This window comes from Glandiceps talaboti, chromosome 6 (genome assembly GCF_964340395.1).
Source record: "Glandiceps talaboti chromosome 6, keGlaTala1.1, whole genome shotgun sequence".
NCBI classification, from domain to species: Eukaryota; Metazoa; Hemichordata; class Enteropneusta; family Spengelidae; genus Glandiceps; species Glandiceps talaboti.
In genome coordinates, this window is record NC_135554.1 from 23,131,191 (window position 1) to 23,153,528 (window position 22,338).

Here is a 22,338-nt window from a genome sequence, read left to right on the forward strand (position 1 = left end):
CATTTTGTTATGATCTGAAAATATGTTAATATGTAAATTAATATGTAAATGAGGCATCTCCTTCATTATTCAAAAATAAGGAGAACCCTGATGTATTTAATTTAAAGTATGTATTATGCTGCAGACCAGATTTGAGTTATGCGATTTGCAAGTGGTGGTAAACTACATGCACGATTCAGTATTACAGGTACATGTACATTGTACCTTTCAATATACTTCAAAACTTACCCCAAAAAAGATATAAATACATGAAGTTACAGGTATAAAACACAGATTTATAAGCCTAGTAGTAACGGTGATCTCCATCTGAAATAATGCTCTTAGAAACAGTATAATACCTGAGGCAAGTCATCAGACTGAAAGTTAATAACTAAAGAGTAACAAGTAAGCAATTATCTAGATTTGGTGAATATCTCAAAGGAGAGATAGAAGTATCAAAGATTGAAGCTCATGGATTGTCTTATATGTTTAACAAGGGAATATTGGCTGTCTACAAATGAATGCTCTAGGGTAAACAGTTCTTATTCTGCCATAAAAAATTCCATACCTGCCAATTCATAACACATTACTTTATCCTAAGTGTTATTCCTGTACGACAATTACCCAAAGAAGACAAAGTCTATTGACCTCTGCACATACATACATACATGCATGCATACATACATACATAGTATACATACGTGCATGCATGCATGCATACATACATACATACATACATACATACATATATACATGCATACATACATACATACATACATACATACATACATACATACATGCATACATACAGTAAGACATGCCGGGTACATACTTACATACACACACATACACACACACATACATACATACAGCAAGACATACAAATATAATAAAACAACAGCAAAGATGAATTGAGCCATGATATCAGTAACTGTATCATGTATTTTGTATTCTGATTAGAAAACTTAATAATTAAAATACAACCTATCAATTGTAAACACTATTAATCAATTTAACCTTTTCAGGGTTGCTACCTTGATAAAATCTTTTTACATGTTGGACAACCTTCACTTGAGCTTCAAATACAAATGTATCTATTCATTCACTACAAATAGTTAAGCCCACTGATAAATATGTGTCATGAATAAAACAATAGGTCCCAGTTGGCTTGAACTGTCATTACTGTATCCTAAGCTGGATTTCCTGTCTGTAGATAAAAGAAACAAACTTGACCTGTCTATCAGTAAGTATCACTATCTAACCTGTTTGATCTGTATAAGCTTGTCCTCATAATCTGCTAACTTTTTCTTAAGCTGACTGTTCTCTTCTGGTTGGAAGAAGTGAAGAAGAAAATTAGGTGTTTTTATGTGTCATGTAATAATTTATTAAACTTTATACCATGCACAAGCCAAGATATTGTCATTGAACAGAAAATATGGATTACATGTACATTAATATCCTGGTAATTCTATGTCATGACAACCTGTGCCTGGTTCAGCAGTGCTTGAAATATGAGTCAAAGTGTTCCAAATCACCATTATTTTCCCAATTTTTCATGAATTATGCTTGAGAAGGTATAATTATATTATTCCCTAATATTTATCTTCATTCAGCTGGAAAATATTTGTGACCTAAGGGTTTGTCACTACTCATCTAGCGACTCATAGTGACAAGGCCCCTTAGGTCACTTGCATTTTCTTTCTGAACAAAGGAAATTATTGGAGAATAACATCTATTAATACATGTACAAACTGAAACTCAATTAACATGCAAGAGTGAGCTAAATCCAACTACACTGAAATAGGTGTATTCAATTACATGTAGCAAGTCTAAGAGTGAAAGGTATCTATCCTGTCCATATGGTTTCTTAGAATTTGCCTGAAAATTAAATTAAATTCCTATTTTCAGACAAAGCTGTTGAATACTGATGCAGTTTATGAATATGACATTCAAATAAAAAAAAAAGCCATATATCTCTTTGTGAAATTGTTGAAAGCTCTAATTCCCAGGAATACTATTAATTACAGAGCAACATCTAGCCCCCAATTTTTATTAAAATATATGACTTTGAGAAAGTCTTTTATACACAGTCCATTATTTGTTACATTTCCTTCTTTTAATCAAGGTATATGAATACACATGCACTGTAGCTTCTACTTGAAGCAATGATATGAATGTTGTATTTAGATGAAGTCAAACTAAGTTTGAGACTAATACCTATAACTTCATTACAAGTTTATTTATTCTGAAATTATTTTTAAAAAAAGTACATTTATAAATATACAAGAAATGGAAATAAATCAATATGGAACATTGAAATCACTTTCCTTAATAAGAATATATTAGTTCAGGTTAAAACGTAAATATCTGATAGTGATACATGTACATAATGTTAATAAAAAATATGCAGACTTCATACATCATAGAACAGTTTTTTTCTGAGGTTGGGGAACCCCGGCAACAAAAACAAAGGGGTAAAAATGACAGTGTTTCCCCATTGAATATATGCCAATTTTGTTTAGGAACCCAGCTAAAATGACATGAGAACCTCAGTAGATTTTACCTTCTTGTCACCCTTAAAAACACTGTATATGTGAAAACATTGAAATGGAATGAGACTACTTATCATTCAACTGAAAGAGCTTGCAATTACATACACAATGTATAACATGTTTTATGTGTCTATTGAAAAGATAATTTCAGATGTGACAAGCAGAAGGGATAAATGAGACATATCAACTACTTAATATTATCAAAGAATGCATGTCATTCATGGGGTAGTACAAATGGACTGATAAATGAACAACAACAAAAGTATTCTTCCATTGGGAATTTGTTATTCAAGGTGAAATTCAAGTAGATGCAAAATTAGATCATTTGAATAAAATGAGTTTAATTATTGAATTACTGTTTAATAATGATATTTAATTAAGATGACAAGTTATATTAAACATCCGTCTACAGAAATGTTCAAAAAATGAAAATAAAATGAGACAAATTAGTCAAATTCATTCAAAAAATTATTTTTGTTAATTTATAGGCAAATATGTGTTTACTACAACATAGAGATAAATGTGTTATTTTTTTATTAGGCCTAATATGTACATTTGCTTTCTTTTCATTCAATCTATCTATCTATACTGCCATTGTAAATTTGCTTTTCATTCAATATGACATATAGATGATATAGGCCTAATAATGTGCAGGGAGGTATTTTTTTAATTATGCCATTTCACTATAAGGCCTAACAAAAGAAATTGTGGGGTTCCAGTTACGCTCAATTTTAGAATAGGTGGGGTAGGTAGATTTCTTATTTAATTTTATATGCCAGTGTCTAGTTCAAATAGTTATGTTTTCCATTGTTTTCCATATGGTTTCTGTGTTATTGGTTTCTTCTCATCAGATGTACAACCATTACAGATTGAAAGAACAGTTCTATATTGTCTTTTTAAATTGATGTCTTTTTCCTCATCCACTATTTTTTGCAAGACTTAACAATTTTTGCGATTTTACAATTTTTTCTCAAATACATAAAACAAATCTTCAGCATTGGTGTGAAAAACTAGGTGGGGACGGGTAACTGGAACCAAACAATGTTTTTTATTAGGCCTAATAAAATAGATTACTGTTACTACTATTATTATTAAATTATATAGCCATTTTGACTCATATTTTGAGCATCACAGAACAGATGACAAGGATATAAACCCACATTGCTAAGATGCACAACAACCAGAAAATAAATCCTATAGTTTCTGAGGGGTCCAACTTTTCTTACTCATAGTATACAGAAGGAAAATGGAATGTGGGCATATCATAACTTCATTCATTCAAAGACTGTCATTCAAGGGGACAGATTGTAATGAGAAATGACAAGAAATTAACTTGACCTACCTTATCAGTTTCAAAGAATTTGTCATTCAAGGTTATGATATTCATATTTTAATTACTTGTGACAGGAAATTGAACTATAAATGAGGCCAATTAATCACTACATGTATATTTATACTATAGATTGAATTGAGCTGATTCAAGGTGTAGAATACTGTATACAAGAAAAACAAGCACATCAAGTAAAAAAGGGAATACATGAATAATCATATCGTCAATTTAATGTCGAGTTCATCCAGTAAAAGGTACATGTATAAATTATCATGTAGCAAAGTCAATTAACTTTCCCTGGAAAAACACAGTCTCCTACTAACAGGACATTTATATGTATACACTTTCTGACTAAGCCAGGGACTGCATACAATTATTAGGATCACATATGGGAACAGACATTGGTATGCCACACATTTCAAGGGGTGTCTCTTCAGGTACCAATAACTTTAAGTAGGGATAAGCACTTAATCACATGCTTTCATCTTATTTCAATAAATAACTGAAGATAAACCTCTTACAAAGCAAGTCATTTTTTGCCAAACCGTAACTTACATATACTACTACTTCCATCAGAGTCCCATATAGCAAAGGGAGATTTGTTCGTAATGACCTAAAGGATTTGTCACATCACACTCTTGAATATAAAACAGCACTCTCTCCCAACTTCCAAAACAAATGAATATTTTATGTTATAAAGCAAAAAATGCATGAATATTTAACATGAAGTGTAAACTTCCGAAGTTGAGCATTCAGTGATTATTTTGCAAAATGGAACATATTCCTTTCAGCTATTTTTATTTAATTGGAATGTATTATGACTCGAAGGTGTTCAATTGCTTTAATATAAAATAATCACGAACATTTGGTTCCATTTTTGCCCCCAGTCAATCAATTCCCTGTAGATTTTGTGAGATTAGGCAAGATCGATAATAGTTGAGGCAATGCCAATGTGATTCATTTCTGAAGAATCAGATGTTTCCAAGAATTGCAGGCTCTATGTACAAGGCAACGTTTATACATTGTAAATGGAAAAGCAACAATTCTGAGCACCTACTTTGCACAGGAATGCACACAAAAACAAGTGGTTTCCAAAATGCAGTCAAAAGTGGATTGTTTTCAAAATGATGATCTTCTTTTTAAAACGGCCATCATGTATACAAACAAAAAGAGACAGATACAAAACATAACACATTTTGAGCTCCATGTACAATGAACAATGTACGCCGTATTTTGAAGATGCAGAACCAAAAAAGAACAACACTGCAGACGACAAAAGACTACTAATTTCATCAATGTTCTCTTTCAATGCAGTATAACTGTAATTTATTACCGCATTTAAGCTGTACTTTATTCTCATCATTGCCAATTGACATGTTGGGTTAATTTAGGTCAAAGAAAACATTTTTGTCAATAAAAGTTAACCTCTTGTCTGCCAAAATTGAGCAACTTTACACCATATGGACATGTGCACCACTACCATATTAGTTTGTATTTGTCTTTGGTGGTGTTATTTCAAAAGTGGATAAATGCATTTTAGCCTCACATCTAAATTTACATGTTCACCTGAAAATGATTCTGGTTTCATTCATTCCCATAATTTTCATTTGAAAATATCAATGTGTAAATAAGGCATAATTCATAACATCACTACCTGCTATTATTTTATGATGGTATTTCATCAACATCTAGTAATTAGTATTTCTTTATTGCCAATAAAAGATCATGTACCATTAATTATTATCTACATGTAAAAGTCATTATTGTACTTCCAAATATGAGATATTTAGGATTACAATTTATCTTACTGGGAAATATTCACTACAAAAGTACTAATTAATGGGCTTCTTAGTAAACTGACTATCAATGTCATTCCATTCACTTAAAATCTCCTCTGACTTCCCACTCTATTCAAAAAATGACTTTTTAAATATGAATGACAATCTATATGTTTTCATTCAAAAATTACATGTGGAAGAATGATGTTTGAATAATGAATGATTGGATTGGAATCTGTAGGTTGCAGGTTCTAGCCTCCGCTCCTTCCGGTCATTTGTTTCTGAATGGTTAAAGTACTTTGACAAGTTTGAGCCATGATTGTGCCCCAGTCAACCCAGCTGTATAACTGGGCAATGAAGTTGGTAGGATAGGGGTTGCAATGTGAATGCTTTACGTAATCCTATGCACTTATAGAGGCTGCAATGAAATGTACATGTATGCTCCCAGAGACAGTCTAATTTAAAGGACCATTGGTGCCACTATTGATCAATGTCAGGGGCAATTATTCTTAGTACTTGGCACTCTCCAGAGGAAAGGTGCTTTATAATTTATACACTTATATTATTTTATTTTGCAAATGAACAGATTAATATTTGACCATATTTTTACCTGGGATTAAGTATAGATTGATTAATTCCACTAAAAGCAGCCCCCCCCCCCCCTAGAATATTAACACAATCTATTGGCAAACTTTATTTGAATGGTTAAGTTGTCTAATGACTGCTCTTTATGTGGTGCCAATACAAGTGCTTAGGACCAAGAATAGCAATTTACGTATAGATGACACTGATTGTTATTTAACTAATGTCTCCCCAGAAGTCCAATGAGAGCTGCCCCTTATGGGTTCATGTAAATGCTGGAGGAAACTACCAAGAAAAACCTTGGTTGTTCGATAGAGTCAAATGAACAACACTTTTCTTACTTACATCATGACAAATTTAATCAACCCCTGTCCCAGGCATGAACCCTTTGCACAGTGGTAAGAGGCCATTGGTTTAACCACCCGGCCACCAACAAGCCACAAAATAATGAACTGCTCTACATTGTACTTGTATTTGTTTCATTGCTACAACTTGAAATATGAGGGAAACTAGTCGCTAATTTAGCGACGGGATAGTAGTATATTATCAGTGGAGCACTTCTTAGACTGAATTCTAATGACCCACAGCAAATATTTTATTGAAAGACATTTGTAATGCCTAAAGTTGGATTGTTTCAAAAGAAAAGAAAAAAAGAATGTCAATGAAAAATACTATTTACCTTCAATATCACACCTTTTGGACAGGGTTCCTTGTAATGTATCAACAACAGCTTGTAGCTTTTGAACATCTATAAAAGTAAAAAGAGTCAAAATAAAAATAAGGAAATGGAGATTAATAACACAGCTCCAGGATATAGAGGAGCCTTTCTTGTCAACTACTATGAAAATGTAAACTTCTTACTTTGTAAATATACCATGTATAGTGTGATGATTGAGTCACTGACGACACAGAAGATCATCTTTCCTGTTCCCATGTGTTTCTAACACTGTAAATGTAACCACAGTTGCAGTGAAAGAAATCACTTATTTCTACATTTCATTTGAAAAGAATAGTGTGTTATTCAAGCCAATGGCATTGTAATGTTGGCATTTTATAGAAGACAAAGGTTGTTCACATGTGGAACTGTGAAGGTACATGTATAAATAATACACAATATATCCAGAAGATATCAGGTTGATCCACATAAAGGAAAATGTAGCTCCAGAAACAAGATATAGAAGTAAATGTATATAAACATAGTACTGGTGTTAGTGTGTACATTATTCATAACGGGCAGTTGATACCCCAACTTAAAGTAGGACAAGAAGGTGATAGACATTTCTCCATGGCTGTCATTTCATACTGTACATTATTAAGAAATCATAAGTTGATAGACAATCACTTTTCCATGCCTGTCATTTCATATTGAATATTATTAATAAATCATAACCTGAAGGGAAAGTATCGAAATAATAAATGATGTTAAAACACATGGTACAATCTCCCTGTGGCCAGAACAAAAATCAATAGGTATCCAATGGCTGCACCATTCATATATTGTGTAAATAGAAAGTGGCCATAACAACATGAATCCATTCTACATGTAGTTTACAACTATGATATTAAAAATCTGGCAAATAATATACAATGTAGTAATAAATGATTCTTTGTTACACAACCAAAGGTTCTAATTACTTTTACTACTATTTCACCTATCACATTATTGACAGATTTTATCAAACTGTGTTTGCTCACTTTACTGCTAGGTGTAGTGGCAATGACAACTACATATGCTACAAATATGAAAGCTGCATGATGAATGGCTGTAAAAAAAAATTTTCTATCTTTTTTTTTTAAAGTAACCATCAATATTGGTTGTAATTTTTCCAATGAAGTACAAATTACAATGCAAAATATGATCAGTAATCAAAAAAGTTAAATGCATAATTTGTCACTGTCACTGTCAATTACAGTAGCCTCTTTACATATCAATGATTATAAACAGGTCAAGATTGTGTGGATGATTTCTCATTTATATCATTCTATCAGAATTAAGACACGGTAATATGAGCATCAGATATCATTCAAAAGATTACTTATCACAATTAATCTCACTACATGAACTTTCCTATGTAAAGTTATCATATATATAATTCATTATTATATCAATAGTTATTATCTACTTAGTCATATTTTTTAACTAGATCAAAAGGTTTTAGATCTTTTTATGAAGCAATAGTTGTATTGTATTTAAGACATCTGTCTGTCCTCTACAATCTTTACAGTAAGTTAGTTCATTAATAAGACACTGTTTGCTCTCTGCTGTTTCAGAGCTGTGAGAATTGCTTTTGATCATAAATTGCTTCACTACCCCAATGAACTTTAGCTTGTGTCATCATTATTCACTATCGTTATGACTGTATGATGTACCAAGTGATAAACTTGCTATGACAAGCACACTTATTTATGGTAAACATGATAACCTCTTTTCAGATATTCAGATACATGCAGTTCATGTGAGTAATATGGCATCCACTCATAATGAGAGAGTCAATTACAGGTGAATAACAAATCACATCTTACAGTCTAAGCGAGAATGAAAACAATCATGGTTCCAAGAATCAATAGAACAGTGAAATATAGTTATTTAGAACAGTAAATGAGAAATAAAAGCAGTGTTTTGATCTGTCTACAACAGACCTTGGTCATACAATGATGATAAGGTCTGTATCAAGGTCCGGACTACATTTGTAGACAGATCGAAATACCACATTCTACCACATTCTAATTTACAATTCAAAAGTTCGAAAGTAACAATATCTTACTGTCCACCCATTTTGAGATGATCACATGATGTTACACAAGCTCAATAAACGAATTTCATTCATTTTGTTGTTGCTGCTGCTGTTGTTGTTGTTGTTGTTGTTGTTGGGTTTTTTTTTTTTTGTTTTTTGTTTTTGTTTTTTTTGTTTTGTTTTTTTTGGGGGGGGATGTCTGACATCAGTGCGACTGCTGAACTTCATTTTTGCAATTTAGAAAATTTTAATACCTTCAATGATAACAGGTTCTATATTTACTATTGAGATGTTGATACGTTGATTAAAATTACTGCTAATGGGATAAACAGTGCTTGGTTTCTGCTAATATTTAAGTGCCTACTATGTTTTTTTTATACATGTAAATGTGTCAGTGTTGCACTTGTGGACAGTCATTTCGGGGCTAAATGAATGAAGTTTCTTTATTGACCTTGTGTGACATTGTGCGATAGTCCCTTTGTTGTCTACTATCATTTATTAATTTTCTATTTTTACTGTACATGTACTTCCATGATAAAATTAATGGTACATGCATGATGTTTGACCTCTCTTGTCGGTGCAGATTACCAGCACTTGTTTGTTGTCTCAAAATATAAAGGGCATTATGATTAATTCAGTACATAAATGTGGGTTTAAAAGAGGCAGAACATGAAACAAATGATGGTAGTAGAGATATTTTTAATTCAGTACCTATCTCTACATTATAATAAACGTGTAGCTGTAGTCGAGACAAAATGTTACTAGGGATATTTGGAAATTATTATCCAGCTTTAGATCATACAATTGCAATTTAATTAACCATATGGTATCTCTTTGTATAATTCTTACAGCATTGTCATTGTTTTCAAACAGAATTTATCATACATGAAGTACATGTATACATGTATCTACAGAGCAAAGTTGCTGGGATATGAATTAAATATGTAGCACACAAATTCTGATATTTGGTTTATAATGGTTAGAGAGGAATCAGGATCATTAACCTCTACAATACCTGAGGCAATGAAAAATGGCAAGTAAACTTTTTTCACATTTCCTTTTTGAAATATAACATGTCAAAACAATGCATACATGCAGAGACATTAATTTCCTTACAAACAATTATAATATCAGAGAATGAGAAACACATATCAGAACAATTACCCCTTCTAATGTCAGTCAGCCGGCTACCAATTGGATTAATAGAGTAGATCTTATACATGTGTTATATTTCAGTTGTTTGGTTCAAAGATGTATTGTGCAAATACACTTTGCTTCAATGGATTTACCATTTGGTGAGTAAACTTTTTCACATTTTCTTTTCAAATATAAGTAACATTTGTCAAAACAATGCAGAGATATTCATTTCCTTACAATTCCTTACGTCACTTACATGCATTCAAACTGTAAGTTGAGTTTGCAGTAAACTGCAACGGTAACCAATTGCAACCACCTGTCAGTGTGTGATGGATTACTACTGACATGTGCTGTTCATTTCTTCCCCAGAAGGAGATTTAGCTTGCCTTTCAGTAGAATTTTTCCGTTCGACTAAACATTAGAAGGAGATTGTAGAGAATGACATACAAGCATAGCAACTAGACTAGCACACAACATTCTCAGACACTTCAATACCACCACTCTTTTTGCCCTTTGCAAAAAAAAAACAAAAAAACTGACAACCAAGCATAAATCTCACAGAAGTCTTCTTGCAATCTGTGAGCATTGGCGTACCATTTTCTACACAAAAGGTTGAAAACACTTCTGTCACAAACCTAATTACTCATTTTGTTTTCTTGGTATCTTTGACATCAAGAAGGTCTTGAAGAGTTTCCTACCTTGTATATGTAAAATCTTGCCATTACATTTATATGTAGCAACTCTGAGCAAAACTCTGACGCAGTTTTTAAGCATTAAATTATTATATAATATTATCACCATACAGTGTAATATACCATGTGGCTCCTGTGCCCTACAGCCAATAAAAAGCAGCCGGTGCCTGCTCCTGCTGTAAGCCAATTTAGGTCTCTGGGAAAAACTCATTACTAATCATGTTACCACGTAACATGATCTAAATCAATCACAGTAGGGTTAACATAAGCAATGTGGGGGTGGGGGTGGTATTATAAGTAAGCGCTCTCAAAAAGTAGGTCTTTATAAGTCTTGTAATCAAAGGTTTTAATACATGTACCAGTATGTGCAGTACAGATAACAACGTGGTAAATTAATTCCATATAGATGCAGCAGCAAAGGTGAATTAAGTACAATCAATGACATGATTCTTCAAAATACAGCTAGGAATTGATGTCACCTGTTGACCTACCTTGAATTAATGTCTTTTCATTTCCCTCACAAGCCTGTAGTTGTTTATTCAATACTTTAAGCTGTACTTCAAGGTTGTTGTTTTCACATGATAGGTCAGTGGTTGCCTACAAAACCAAGTTACTCAATTATCAAACACTTTCCTAGTAATAAGAATCATAAATGCTGGTGTTTTACTTTTTTCCTGTTTTTTTTTTCTTTGATTTTTCTCTTTCATCTTTCTATTTCAGGATATATGTATTCTATAATGTGCCACACTTTCATTCCTCAAACAAGCATTAGGTTACAGTCAATCATAGTCCTTAGTCCATAAGCATCATCTCCAAATATCCTGTTACTCTACATTCATCATCTCCAAATATCCTGTTACTCTACATTCGTCATCTCCAAATATCCTGTTACTCTACATTCGTCATCTCCAAATATCCTGTTACTCTACATTCATCATCTCCAAATATCATGTTACTCTACATACATCATCTCCAAATATCCTGTTACTCTACATTCATCATCTCCAAATATCATGTTACTCTACATTCATCATTTCCATGTGTCTAGATGCCAACTTAACAAGTCACTATTATTTTAGATAACTTTCACTTTCATTTTTAATATTGTCCTACATTATCTTTGTTATTTATTGTTTTAGTTCCTATAAATTTTTATTTATAATAACAAGCTTTATCTGACAAGTTTTCAACCTGTGTTACAGAGCATCATTAGGTCAGTATAAACAGTATCAAATATTTATATTGGCACATATATCATTCATCTACCTAAGTTAGTAACCATGTATAATTCATCGTGGCTTAGGACTAGCAACCCCACCTCTTGGTATTAGAATCACTGTGATTTCATGGGTCAAGGTAAATTCTGACTTTCATTTCAATGGGTCACTCTACTTCATTGTACTTTGTCGGTTCACATATAATATGTTGAGTTTGTCTTATGAGGGAGCACCAGACAAGGGGATCAGATTAGCTGTTTGATTAAAGTAAGACAATTTAGCAAAACCAGTGTATGACGGCTGTGAGGGTCTAAGCATGACCATGTTGGCATGTATTAATAGTAGAAATTGAAAATGAAAAGGGCTGATTTATGATACATAATCAATACATAATTTCAACTCAAAAAACTCGTTCAAACTTTTATTTTCATTTTCCCTTTATAGCTGCGACTTTGGAGTAAGCAAAATATTAGCCACGATTTGATTGGCTATGTGACGAAAGTAAGAATCAAATCAGAAACATAGCCATGCAACTTCAAGTGGGACTGGGTTCTAGACTACCTGTTGCCATGCTGTGAAGTCATGTAGAAGACCATTCAGATCAACCTGCTTTCCTGCATCAAAAGCACCTTCTGTCATACTGAAAATAGAAAGAGTTGTGGTCACTGGACAATATTGACTACTAGGATAAACACAAACTAAAACTATTGTTTTTAATGTGGTAGATTCCACAAGTGGGATAGTAAGTGCCTTGGTTGTGTGGACATCCCTGTAAATCAAGTTGGAAAAATAGTAAAAGTCCCCAAAATGTACATTGCATGAATGATGATCATGGAAGCAATCAGAGACATTGTACAGAGTGTAATCATGGACATATCATTATCTCCCCTAATACATCCATGGTATAATTAAGCACATTAAGTCCATTCAATAGTGAACACATATTGCCTGGCCATGAGGGCTATAGCACTCGTTTATTACACCCGGGGGACTGTGAGTTACCAGAATCACATGCATGTGATTCTGGTAACTCACAGACACGAGGGGGTAATGAACGGGTGCTATAGCCCGAATATAGGCCAGGCAATATGTGTTTTATAATATACCTCATGCTTTGAACTCGCGGTGGCAGACGACATCGTCAGAAGCTGCCATTTTGACCTGCTGTGAACGCGCGGTGGTCGCGTGACCATGTAAAAGTTGATGGAACTATTTCCCTAGGGAAATAGTCATTCTATTTTCCTATCACGTGACTGATTCTAGCGAATCATGGCACAGCATTATCACCAGGTATATTATAAATTATATTAATATGTTGTAAAAACAGCTTTAGTTTGTGTCTATTTCCACTGTCACATCACAGGTTATGTTCTAATCTAGTGTTTCAATGACTAAACAGAGACATACAACACTTTCATCCATGAAAGAAAATATTTTTTTTTTGGTCACCTACTCTTTCTCTCTGCACACAACATTTACTCTTTTTTTTTTCTTTTTTTTTTTTACTATATGAGTGGCACTGTCATTAAAAAGTAACGTAAACAAAACATGCAATGAACAATATTTCCTAGAGCGGAGGGGCAAGCTCCTACGCAGCACTGCCATACAAAAAGTTGACCTCTACAACTTCCGGTCCTACTTTCCAATATAGTATTGATGTGAAGGAGGGGGGGGGGGGGGGGGTATGTACGTGGCTGGGTAATCATCATCATCATCATCATCATCATCATCATTATTTTATTATACATATGTTGTAGGTCAATGGTAATGGTTGCAAATGTATATGTACCCTGGCAGATTCACATTACAAGCACAAATGTTACACAAGTTCAAAAACTAAAAAACTGCAAAACTACAATATTACATTACATGTGTATATTATTACTATTATTATATTACAATTCAATTATAATTTTAGTTGGCGAGTATCCCCCACCCCACCCAAACCCCCTCCTCATGGCCAGTCATTAGCAATTGGGCTGGAGGACGGCCATCGCCCATGTGAACGCCACAGGGGCGTGTAATATTGCATAGATTGTTGTTTTCCAGGTCTACAGACTAAATATAACAACCTTTTGAATATATATTCCTACCTGTATAGGGAATACGTAGTACTATAGATCGATACATTTGTAGCAGCAAGATTCGTATATTTTCCTAAGAAAACGCTAAACGGAAATCTAAGCAATAATACACACCCCTGTGGTGAACGCCAGCAATTTGACAATGACAACCCCATTGCATAGGGATCCTTTCTAAAAGACCAACTATAAGTATTAAAAGTTCTAAATTTATATTCCAAAAATACCCACCCCACCCCACACTTGACTTGTTGAATAGACCATGTACCAGTCCCTAACTTTGTGCTATACCGTATACGTACGTGATCGTGAGTGACGCAAGTGGTCAAACGATTACATAAAATAAAGGAAATATCGGAAATAAGCATAATTTCTCAACCAAGTTTTGGAGGCATTACTTATAAGTGGCTTCAGTCAAAATCAAACCTTTAACTGATCCTAAATCTGCTATATTCAAAAACTTTCTGTTCCAACTTGTTGGGACACGACCATTTGTTGTCATTTGCAAATGAGGCTTTGCCATTCACGCATATTGTTATCCGCAGCTAAAAATATAGTGCACATAAAAGCAGTTTAATGGCGCATAAATTTATAAATGATGCATGTAATACATCATTTTATATCTTTCATATTTTTATCGATACTTGAAAACTATGTTCATGTTAACAGGGTTTTTGTTAGTGATTACAATATAATTTTTATATCCATCCGATCTGTGAGTAGGCAAATCCAATATGGCGGGAGATTTGCATTTTGTAGTGTACGCCTCGATCGACAACCTGCTGTCACAGCTGATAGATAGCCAAGCAAGGTGAGCATGAGTTCATGATATTACGTATTTCTCTGATATAACATCCAATATAAGTTAATTCCATTTGGCTATTAATGTCATGATTTTGTAACTGACCGTCGAGTTCACTGTCTTGAATTTACTTTTAGACTCACGACTCCAATATTTCGTGTGTCAACATGCACCGTCAGTTGAACTTCATGTCGTCGGAGTGTTCTGTATCTGTATTACATTTGATACGCGAATGACTAGATAACAGGTATTGTTTTCATTACAATTTACAGGTTTAAGTTTTCCAGTTTGTAAACCTTCCCTACGTCCAGCAACAATCTTGCCAACGTTTTGGGTCAAAGTAGTACACACCATCATCAGTATCAGCATGTCATTTGTCCGTGTTCAGACGTCGAAGCCTTCGGCGACAATGATCTCGTCCGGGAAACCCAAGAGAAAGAAAGTCACCAAGAAAGACGCTTGGGACGTAAGTGAAATGTACTTATTTCAGAAACATCACCAAGATGAAGTTACTAATACATGTATCTGAAATAATGAAGGCCAAGTTGGTTGTTGACAATTATGACCATTGTTTGTTCATTTACTTATTTGTCTGTTTATTGTTGTGGTTTTCGGATGGCCATAAGTGGTACATCCGTGGATATGTAGTCAGGCCTACTTGCACATGTATATTACATCTGAAACTAACAAAACAAATGGTTTCTCACTTTTTCATGCAATTTTGTCTATCTTCACATGTATGTATGTATGTATGTATGTATGTATGTATGTATGTATGTATGTATGTATGTGCAACGTTTGTGTTTTGTACATTTTGTAATGTCTGCATTTGTTACCTATTACAGGATACACAATCAGATCTCAGTGTCTATAAATTATCAAGACATGAACTGGTAAGCTTTTGTCACATACTTGTCTATAAAAGGTAAAATTTTCAAGAGATATGTTTCTCATTACAAGATCTTCAAGATGAAGGGCAGTCAAGAAAACTTTGTTATTGTGGTATATAATTTTGAAAATACCCCAGAACCTCTAGCCTGGAATACAAGCAGATTGGGATTTGAAATGACCATTGTAATGAGCTACGAAACCTCTTACTTTTTCCAAGTCTTAGATCATATACTACTAGATAATCTTGTTGTAATGCTAAAGAAGTTACTAGTTTGTACATGTTAAGTTTTGAGCTAATCTTTGGGTATATTTTATTATCGGTTTATCATGATTCATAATACTTTGATATGATATAAACAGAGATATAAAAAATATTATTTTTCTTAGTACTCTAGCTACAGGATAACAGGGTCTGAAAAGTATGATTTTATAGATTACCAGTAAGGGGCGAGATCAATAGATCAATGTAGGATAAAAAAAAAACCTAAATCCTTTTACTTTGGAGTTTGAGGGGGGGGGGGGGGGAATGAGCCTCATCCTGCAAACTCAATTTTACTTTCAATGGATGTTTGTACTCCTATATTTCTATTTAAATTTTTTTTTTTTTTAAAAGTCGTCGAGAAATAGAAGAATAGAAATGAATGGCACTAAACATCGTCACAAACCACGGCCTGTTTTACGGCAACGTTCTTAACGAGCCTCCCACGAAATGTAGTGATAGAAATAATAACTCTGCTTTGTGAGAATGGCCACTAAAATAAAGTAGAAACTAAAATGTCAACAAAGAACGATTTTTTCTTAACTGCATACCCGCTTTGTATTCATAGCACTACACACACACTACTACATATGTACTGATTTGAAATTGAATGTGCTCTCTGAAACACATTTTCAAGTATGGAGGGGGGGGGGGGGGTGTTCTGAGGCCTAACTCAAAGAGTTTAGTTTTTTATCCTACATTGAACTATTGATCTTGCCTCTAATACATCTTGGAGTATGTGTGTGTTTTAAATCATATGTTTATTTTGTATAGGAACGAAGACATGCAATTCATAAATCTCATAACTTGTCGTCTGTGAAGTTGGAAAAGCAGCAGCAAGCTTTAGCAAAAGGTAGTGTATTGTGTGTTAATTGCGTACTATTGCATTCAATCATAGACCCTCCACCAACCTATGGTTTGGCAAATAAAAAACAAACTCATTAAGAAAGCCATAGACCTTCCACCAACATAGGGTCTATGAGAAAGCCTACTATTTTGTGATAGTGACAACAAAAACATTGAATTTGATAAAAAGGAATCAGTAAGTTTTACTACCATTCAAGTACCCTGGTGGCAAGAGGAGGACATCTGATAAAAATCTAGTCAACATAGACACTGTTTGCGATAATTTGGGTAAGAAAGTCTGGTTAATAATATATCTTGGGAACTTCTCCCTACTTTGACAACCCATAACAAAAAACCTGAGAATACTAGTAATATTTTTTCTCACAGAGTTGCATCAAATCACATTTTGTAATTGATACACTTTTTGTTTTATAATCACAGCTCTGAAGCGAACACCACCAAGTGAGGGAAGAACCAGAGTTTCCTTGCTTCGTGAAATGTTATATGATGGTGATGAATTACAAGATGTGTTAGCCCATACAGATAGGGTCATGGCAGTTGTCAAAGATTTGTTTGGAGATGATCCTAAGCGTTATACTGGATTACCTAATGTGACATTTGCTCCAGGACAAGACAACAACAGTCAAACAGACAGGTTAGTTTCCCATTTTTTATTAAACAGGCATGACTAATTCAAGACTGTCATGATGTCATGGAGTCATGATGGGTGAATGGTTAGCGTGACCGGCTTGGAATCTACAGGTTGCAGGTTCGAGCCCCGTCGCTGCCTGCTGTTTGTTTCTGAGTGGCTAAAGTCCTTGGGCAAGATTTGAACCACGACTGTGCCTCAGTCAACCCAGCTGTATAACTGGGGACCTGGTAGGATGTAGGTTGCAATGTGAAGGCTTTAATCCTATGCGCTTAAAATGGCTGCAATGGATTGTATGCTCCCCGGGGAGTTGAGGAAGACTAAAGGGCCGTTGTGCTGTTCTGATCCGAGCCAGGGGTAATAATTGTAAAGCGCTTTGAGCACGGTGTGGGAAAGCGCTATATAAGAAACCAACATTATTATTATTAAGACTGTACCATATGAAACGTTGTCCAAGAAATCAGTACAACAGGTTGTTCTTTGCTAGGAATTCACCTTTTTAGTGGTTTGAAGTTCCACGTTTTTGTGACATTTAGCAGTTTTATTTTAATTTGCTATGTATCTTCTAATATAAACAGGTGAAGATCCTCAAGGAATTTCCCAAACTATTTACATAATATGTATGTTTTTTCTCCTGTATACTTTTTATCATTCTTTATAACGCCCTACTTTTTCTCTCAATTTGAAGTTGCCATGGTCACAATGCAATATGTTCAGTGCATATGATTATATAGACTCCTTATTTGGAGATATCCATTCTTTATGTACAGCACTAGTATGTAGTATCAATTCTTAATTTGAAGATGTCCATTCTGTATGAATGTTACATATTGTAGGTCCATGATGTCAATAAGTCAGTCGACAGAAATACCAGCCAGATTTACCCAACCTGATCCACCTGTTCTCAATGAAGTCTCTGAAGACATTGAAAGTGATAGTGAAGGTATGTGCTCAATACAAAACATTTTGTGACAAGAGTGTAAAATTGTGGACACAGAGGGATGAACTAGACTATGCTTGAAATCACTTCATCACACTGCTAGAAATTAAAAGAGTACATTACATCTTAAAAGTTAAAGGTACATTTTCTTCACATCTAAAATCACCTCCATGATGAGTTCAGGCGTTAATTACAAATATCTACATCATCTGTTGTGCCTCCCTGGTGTTTGAAGGTTTGGGAACCCCAAGCATGCATAGAAAGGGGAAGTCAGAAAAGCCCCCCCCCCCCCCCCCCCCCCCCCAAATTATTTGGAAACCAAGTCAAGAGACTAGAGAACCTTATTAGATTTTACCTCTTTCCTGACCTGAACATTTACATTTTAGGATATCAACACAGACCTCTAATCTCTTTTGACTCGACATGCTTTTTCCCTCCTTCCATTTTTCTCCACTGTTCATCAAGCATCAAAAAAACAATGAAGCATTTCATTTTTTTGTTGTATATTATCTCGAGTCAAAATCAATTTGATTATTTTTATTTTTTATTTTTCTTGTGGTAGAGGAAACAACTCAAGATAAAAATACCCAAATGGAAGCAGAAAAAGATGGTCAACCAAGTAAGTGTATACGTTAAATGGCAAATAAAATTTAGAAATGAAAATTATATTCATCCATGTTTTTTGGAAAAATCATATTTTTTGATAACGGGGTGGTGTCATATGCAGCCAGTAGATAGACTAGTACAAAGGGAAAGGACAGTCATAACATGTATAAGTATGTATGGTCATAACATGATAACTGATCATTTATAGGCTCTCAAAGTCTATATAAAAACACAGTTTCCAAAAGTAGATCATTAGAAACACTGAAAACACAGCAAAATTACCAAAGCATTAGACAAAAACCTCAGTAGAAGCTGGACTGGCCAAGCAGTGTAATCACACTAGTTCACATCTAAAAAGTAGTATGTATTTTATGTAAATGGGGATGTAATAATGACAACAAATTATGAAATTGTTGTACAAAGAGGTGCCTCAATATCTGGCTGAACTTATCATTGTTAACAACCCTACAAGATCTTTGTGCTCAAGTCATCATCCAACACTCAACGCTTCCAGAAAAAGACTTAAATCATATCAAGATCAATCTTTCAGCTACGCCACCACAATTCTGTGGAACCAACTGCCAAACACTGTCCACTTGGCACCAAGTATTGAAACTTTCAAATCAAGACTGGAGACATACCTTTTCGAGAGAGCTTATTTGTGACAGTATCTATTGTGAACCGCCAGTGAGCAACACTGATGGATACCAGACACTATATAAATCTCTTTATCATTATAATTATTATCATTGAAGTCATGATCACAGACCTAAGATTTACAACCCAGTGTACATGCACTCAAAGATTTTAAGTCTTGCATTTATTTATTTTTTGCATCAATAGCTTGCACAGATTGACGAGTGGAATTACTAAAAGTTTTAAAAAGTTACTTTGCTTTTTGAATGGGATGTAAGCCCAAGAGACCTTAAAACTCAAGGAGTTTTACTGTGAGGTCATAAACTATTCATTAAAAGTTGTAAAAGTACTTTATTTATAACAATCTCTGAATCTACATCGTATTTCTACCAACCTTGGGGAATTTCTCAAAGAAACCCAGGTAAAGGGTATTTTTACATTGTCAGAGTTCCAGTACCAAAAGTGAAGTTAAAAACCAAATTTATGCATATATACATGTAGCTAGACTGTAACTCCCTAGCCATGGTATAATGTATCATGTATGAATGCTGACATTTGACTAGGAATCCCCTAGGTAACTGTAGAAAGTTCTTTTATGTATATATGTTGACTTGGCAAGTAACAGAGGGACTTATTACCTGATGGTGATGCACACATGAAATTTTCACTCAAAGATCAATATCTCCCGTCTAAAAAAGGGTCTCAATGGTGCGATTTAATGCAAAGTCTGTATTTTATTGATGATAAACACATGGACCAGATTTCTGTAACGAACAGTTGTATATTTGATCAGTAGATAGAATTTATCAATTGGAGTTCAAGATTTATTACTTTTAAAAAATTGATCAATCAGGGAATGATGTAGGGCAGCTTTGAGTGAAAAGTCCATTCAAATTACAACATACCTTCTGGCTCACTGTGTGAGGGATATATAATATATCAGAAAGAAGGGCCATTCCTCAACTGCCAGGTTTTCATACAGTTATTTGGACCAATGACATTCTACTTTATTCATATGCGTGTGTGTGTATGTATGTATGGATATGTGTTAAGATTGCATACATACATACATACATACATACATACATATGATTATGCATGCATGCACACAATCATTGAATCATGTCGTTTTATTTCTGTATCCAGATAGTGATACTTGCATTACATAAACTCACAACCTGAAACCACATAAATTATTAGCAAATTATTAAAACCACCCTCAGGCAGCTCAGGAAATTCTTATACCTATTAATGCCCCTAGTAGTACCATATACAATACCACGTTTTCTCCATTTTTAGTATGAAGCATAAAATCATGAGACAGGTTCATCCATGAATTGCCATAAAAGATCTTGTCATGCATGCATAGTTAGTAGACACACAACATATCTAAAGGCTTTGAGACATAAGAGTAACACCTACATTTATCCAAAGGGTTTGGATTATAATTTCATACCAGTGGTGATAAACATTAATAGCTTCTATTACTTACAAATGTTGACTTCAAGTTATATACTGTCAGCCTGACAAATTTTTTTCAGCAAAAAAAAGTTCCACATATCTTACAAAGGAAAGTGTCAAATCTGTATATATAAATCATTTTGTATATATATATATATATATATATATATATATATATATATATATATATATATATATATATATATATATATATATATATATATATATATATATATATATATATATATATATATACATATACATTTACATAAAAGAAAATTGCTGGAACAATTCCCAGCTCAAAAATTTATAGAAAAAAAAAGTGTACAAGGTTTTAACAAGATTTGCTTGTGGACATTCACAAAATGTATGTGTAATCTTAGGAAACGAGTTACAGATGTAACATTCACATAATAAATTACATACAATTGATAGCCTACGATTTATGTGGATATTTTTTAGTAGCGAAAATATTATTCAAGGTTTACAATATAAAGTATAGCCACAAAAACTTTTAATCAGTTGCTTCTACTAAAATTTGTACATTACCTGTGATATTGGGCAATAAATGAGAAATAATAAATGTACAGTACCGGTAATACCCAAATTAAAGCGTTCAATTCGCATGATAAATCCTGTGCTTTTGTTTAAGGATGATGCATGTTACAATTTATTAGTAGGTATTAAAATTGTACATGATTTCCCTGGCCATTTTAGTCCTGGTTGGGTTTCTTTCAAAGACTTCCTGTATGTCTGTCCTCAAGAGGAATTAGAGTGTGTGTGTGAGATATGTCTACTTTGTCTAGAGAAAATTAACACTTTCACAAATAAGGTAGTAGTTCAGATAAGTTAGATGAAAAAAGGAACATAGCAGTCGTTATTTTTATCCAGAACTTTCTGCTCCTAGGAGCAATTAGCCTGGTATCTAATAAATATCGTCATGAAATCGTGCATTTCTAAATGAAATGTTTTGAGGGGACTTATTGTCTCTACTTCAGTGCATCAGCAGTCCTGTCAAACAGTTGGTTTTGTCCTGTATACATGTATAATGCTATGCTGTAATAGCAAGATGTTTTTCAAATGGTAGTGAGACAGTTGCAACTTATACTAGTCATCAGTATGCCATCAGTTATGAGCTTAGTTTGATGGTATCAGGTACTAATGA

At 33.8% G+C, this 22,338-nt stretch overlaps 2 protein-coding genes across 2 annotated transcripts in view; one reads left to right on the forward strand and one right to left on the reverse strand.

Moving 5' to 3' along the window:
• Positions 1-1,232: 1,232 nt before the first annotated feature.
• LOC144436978 (uncharacterized) lies at positions 1,233-14,581 on the reverse strand. The gene is made up of 5 exons (XM_078125843.1): positions 14,510-14,581; positions 12,564-12,642; positions 11,277-11,382; positions 6,901-6,969; positions 1,233-1,306 (listed from the first exon to the last, which is right to left on the reverse strand). Exons 2-5 carry the CDS (start codon positions 12,639-12,641, stop codon positions 1,233-1,235), a joined length of 327 nt encoding a protein of 108 aa, XP_077981969.1. The 5' UTR covers position 12,642; positions 14,510-14,581.
• A 235-nt stretch (positions 14,582-14,816) lies between these two features.
• The window catches only part of LOC144436676 (spindle and centriole-associated protein 1-like), a 29,103-nt gene continuing 21,581 nt past the window's right edge, over positions 14,817-22,338 (forward strand). The window contains exons 1-7 of the mRNA XM_078125520.1: positions 14,817-14,894; positions 15,158-15,351; positions 15,731-15,778; positions 16,810-16,888; positions 17,323-17,536; positions 18,367-18,473; positions 19,033-19,089. Of these exons, the coding sequence (XP_077981646.1) occupies positions 15,253-15,351; positions 15,731-15,778; positions 16,810-16,888; positions 17,323-17,536; positions 18,367-18,473; positions 19,033-19,089 (604 nt within the window). The 5' untranslated portion in view covers positions 14,817-14,894; positions 15,158-15,252. The remainder of the gene's footprint in view (positions 14,895-15,157; positions 15,352-15,730; positions 15,779-16,809; positions 16,889-17,322; positions 17,537-18,366; positions 18,474-19,032; positions 19,090-22,338) is intronic.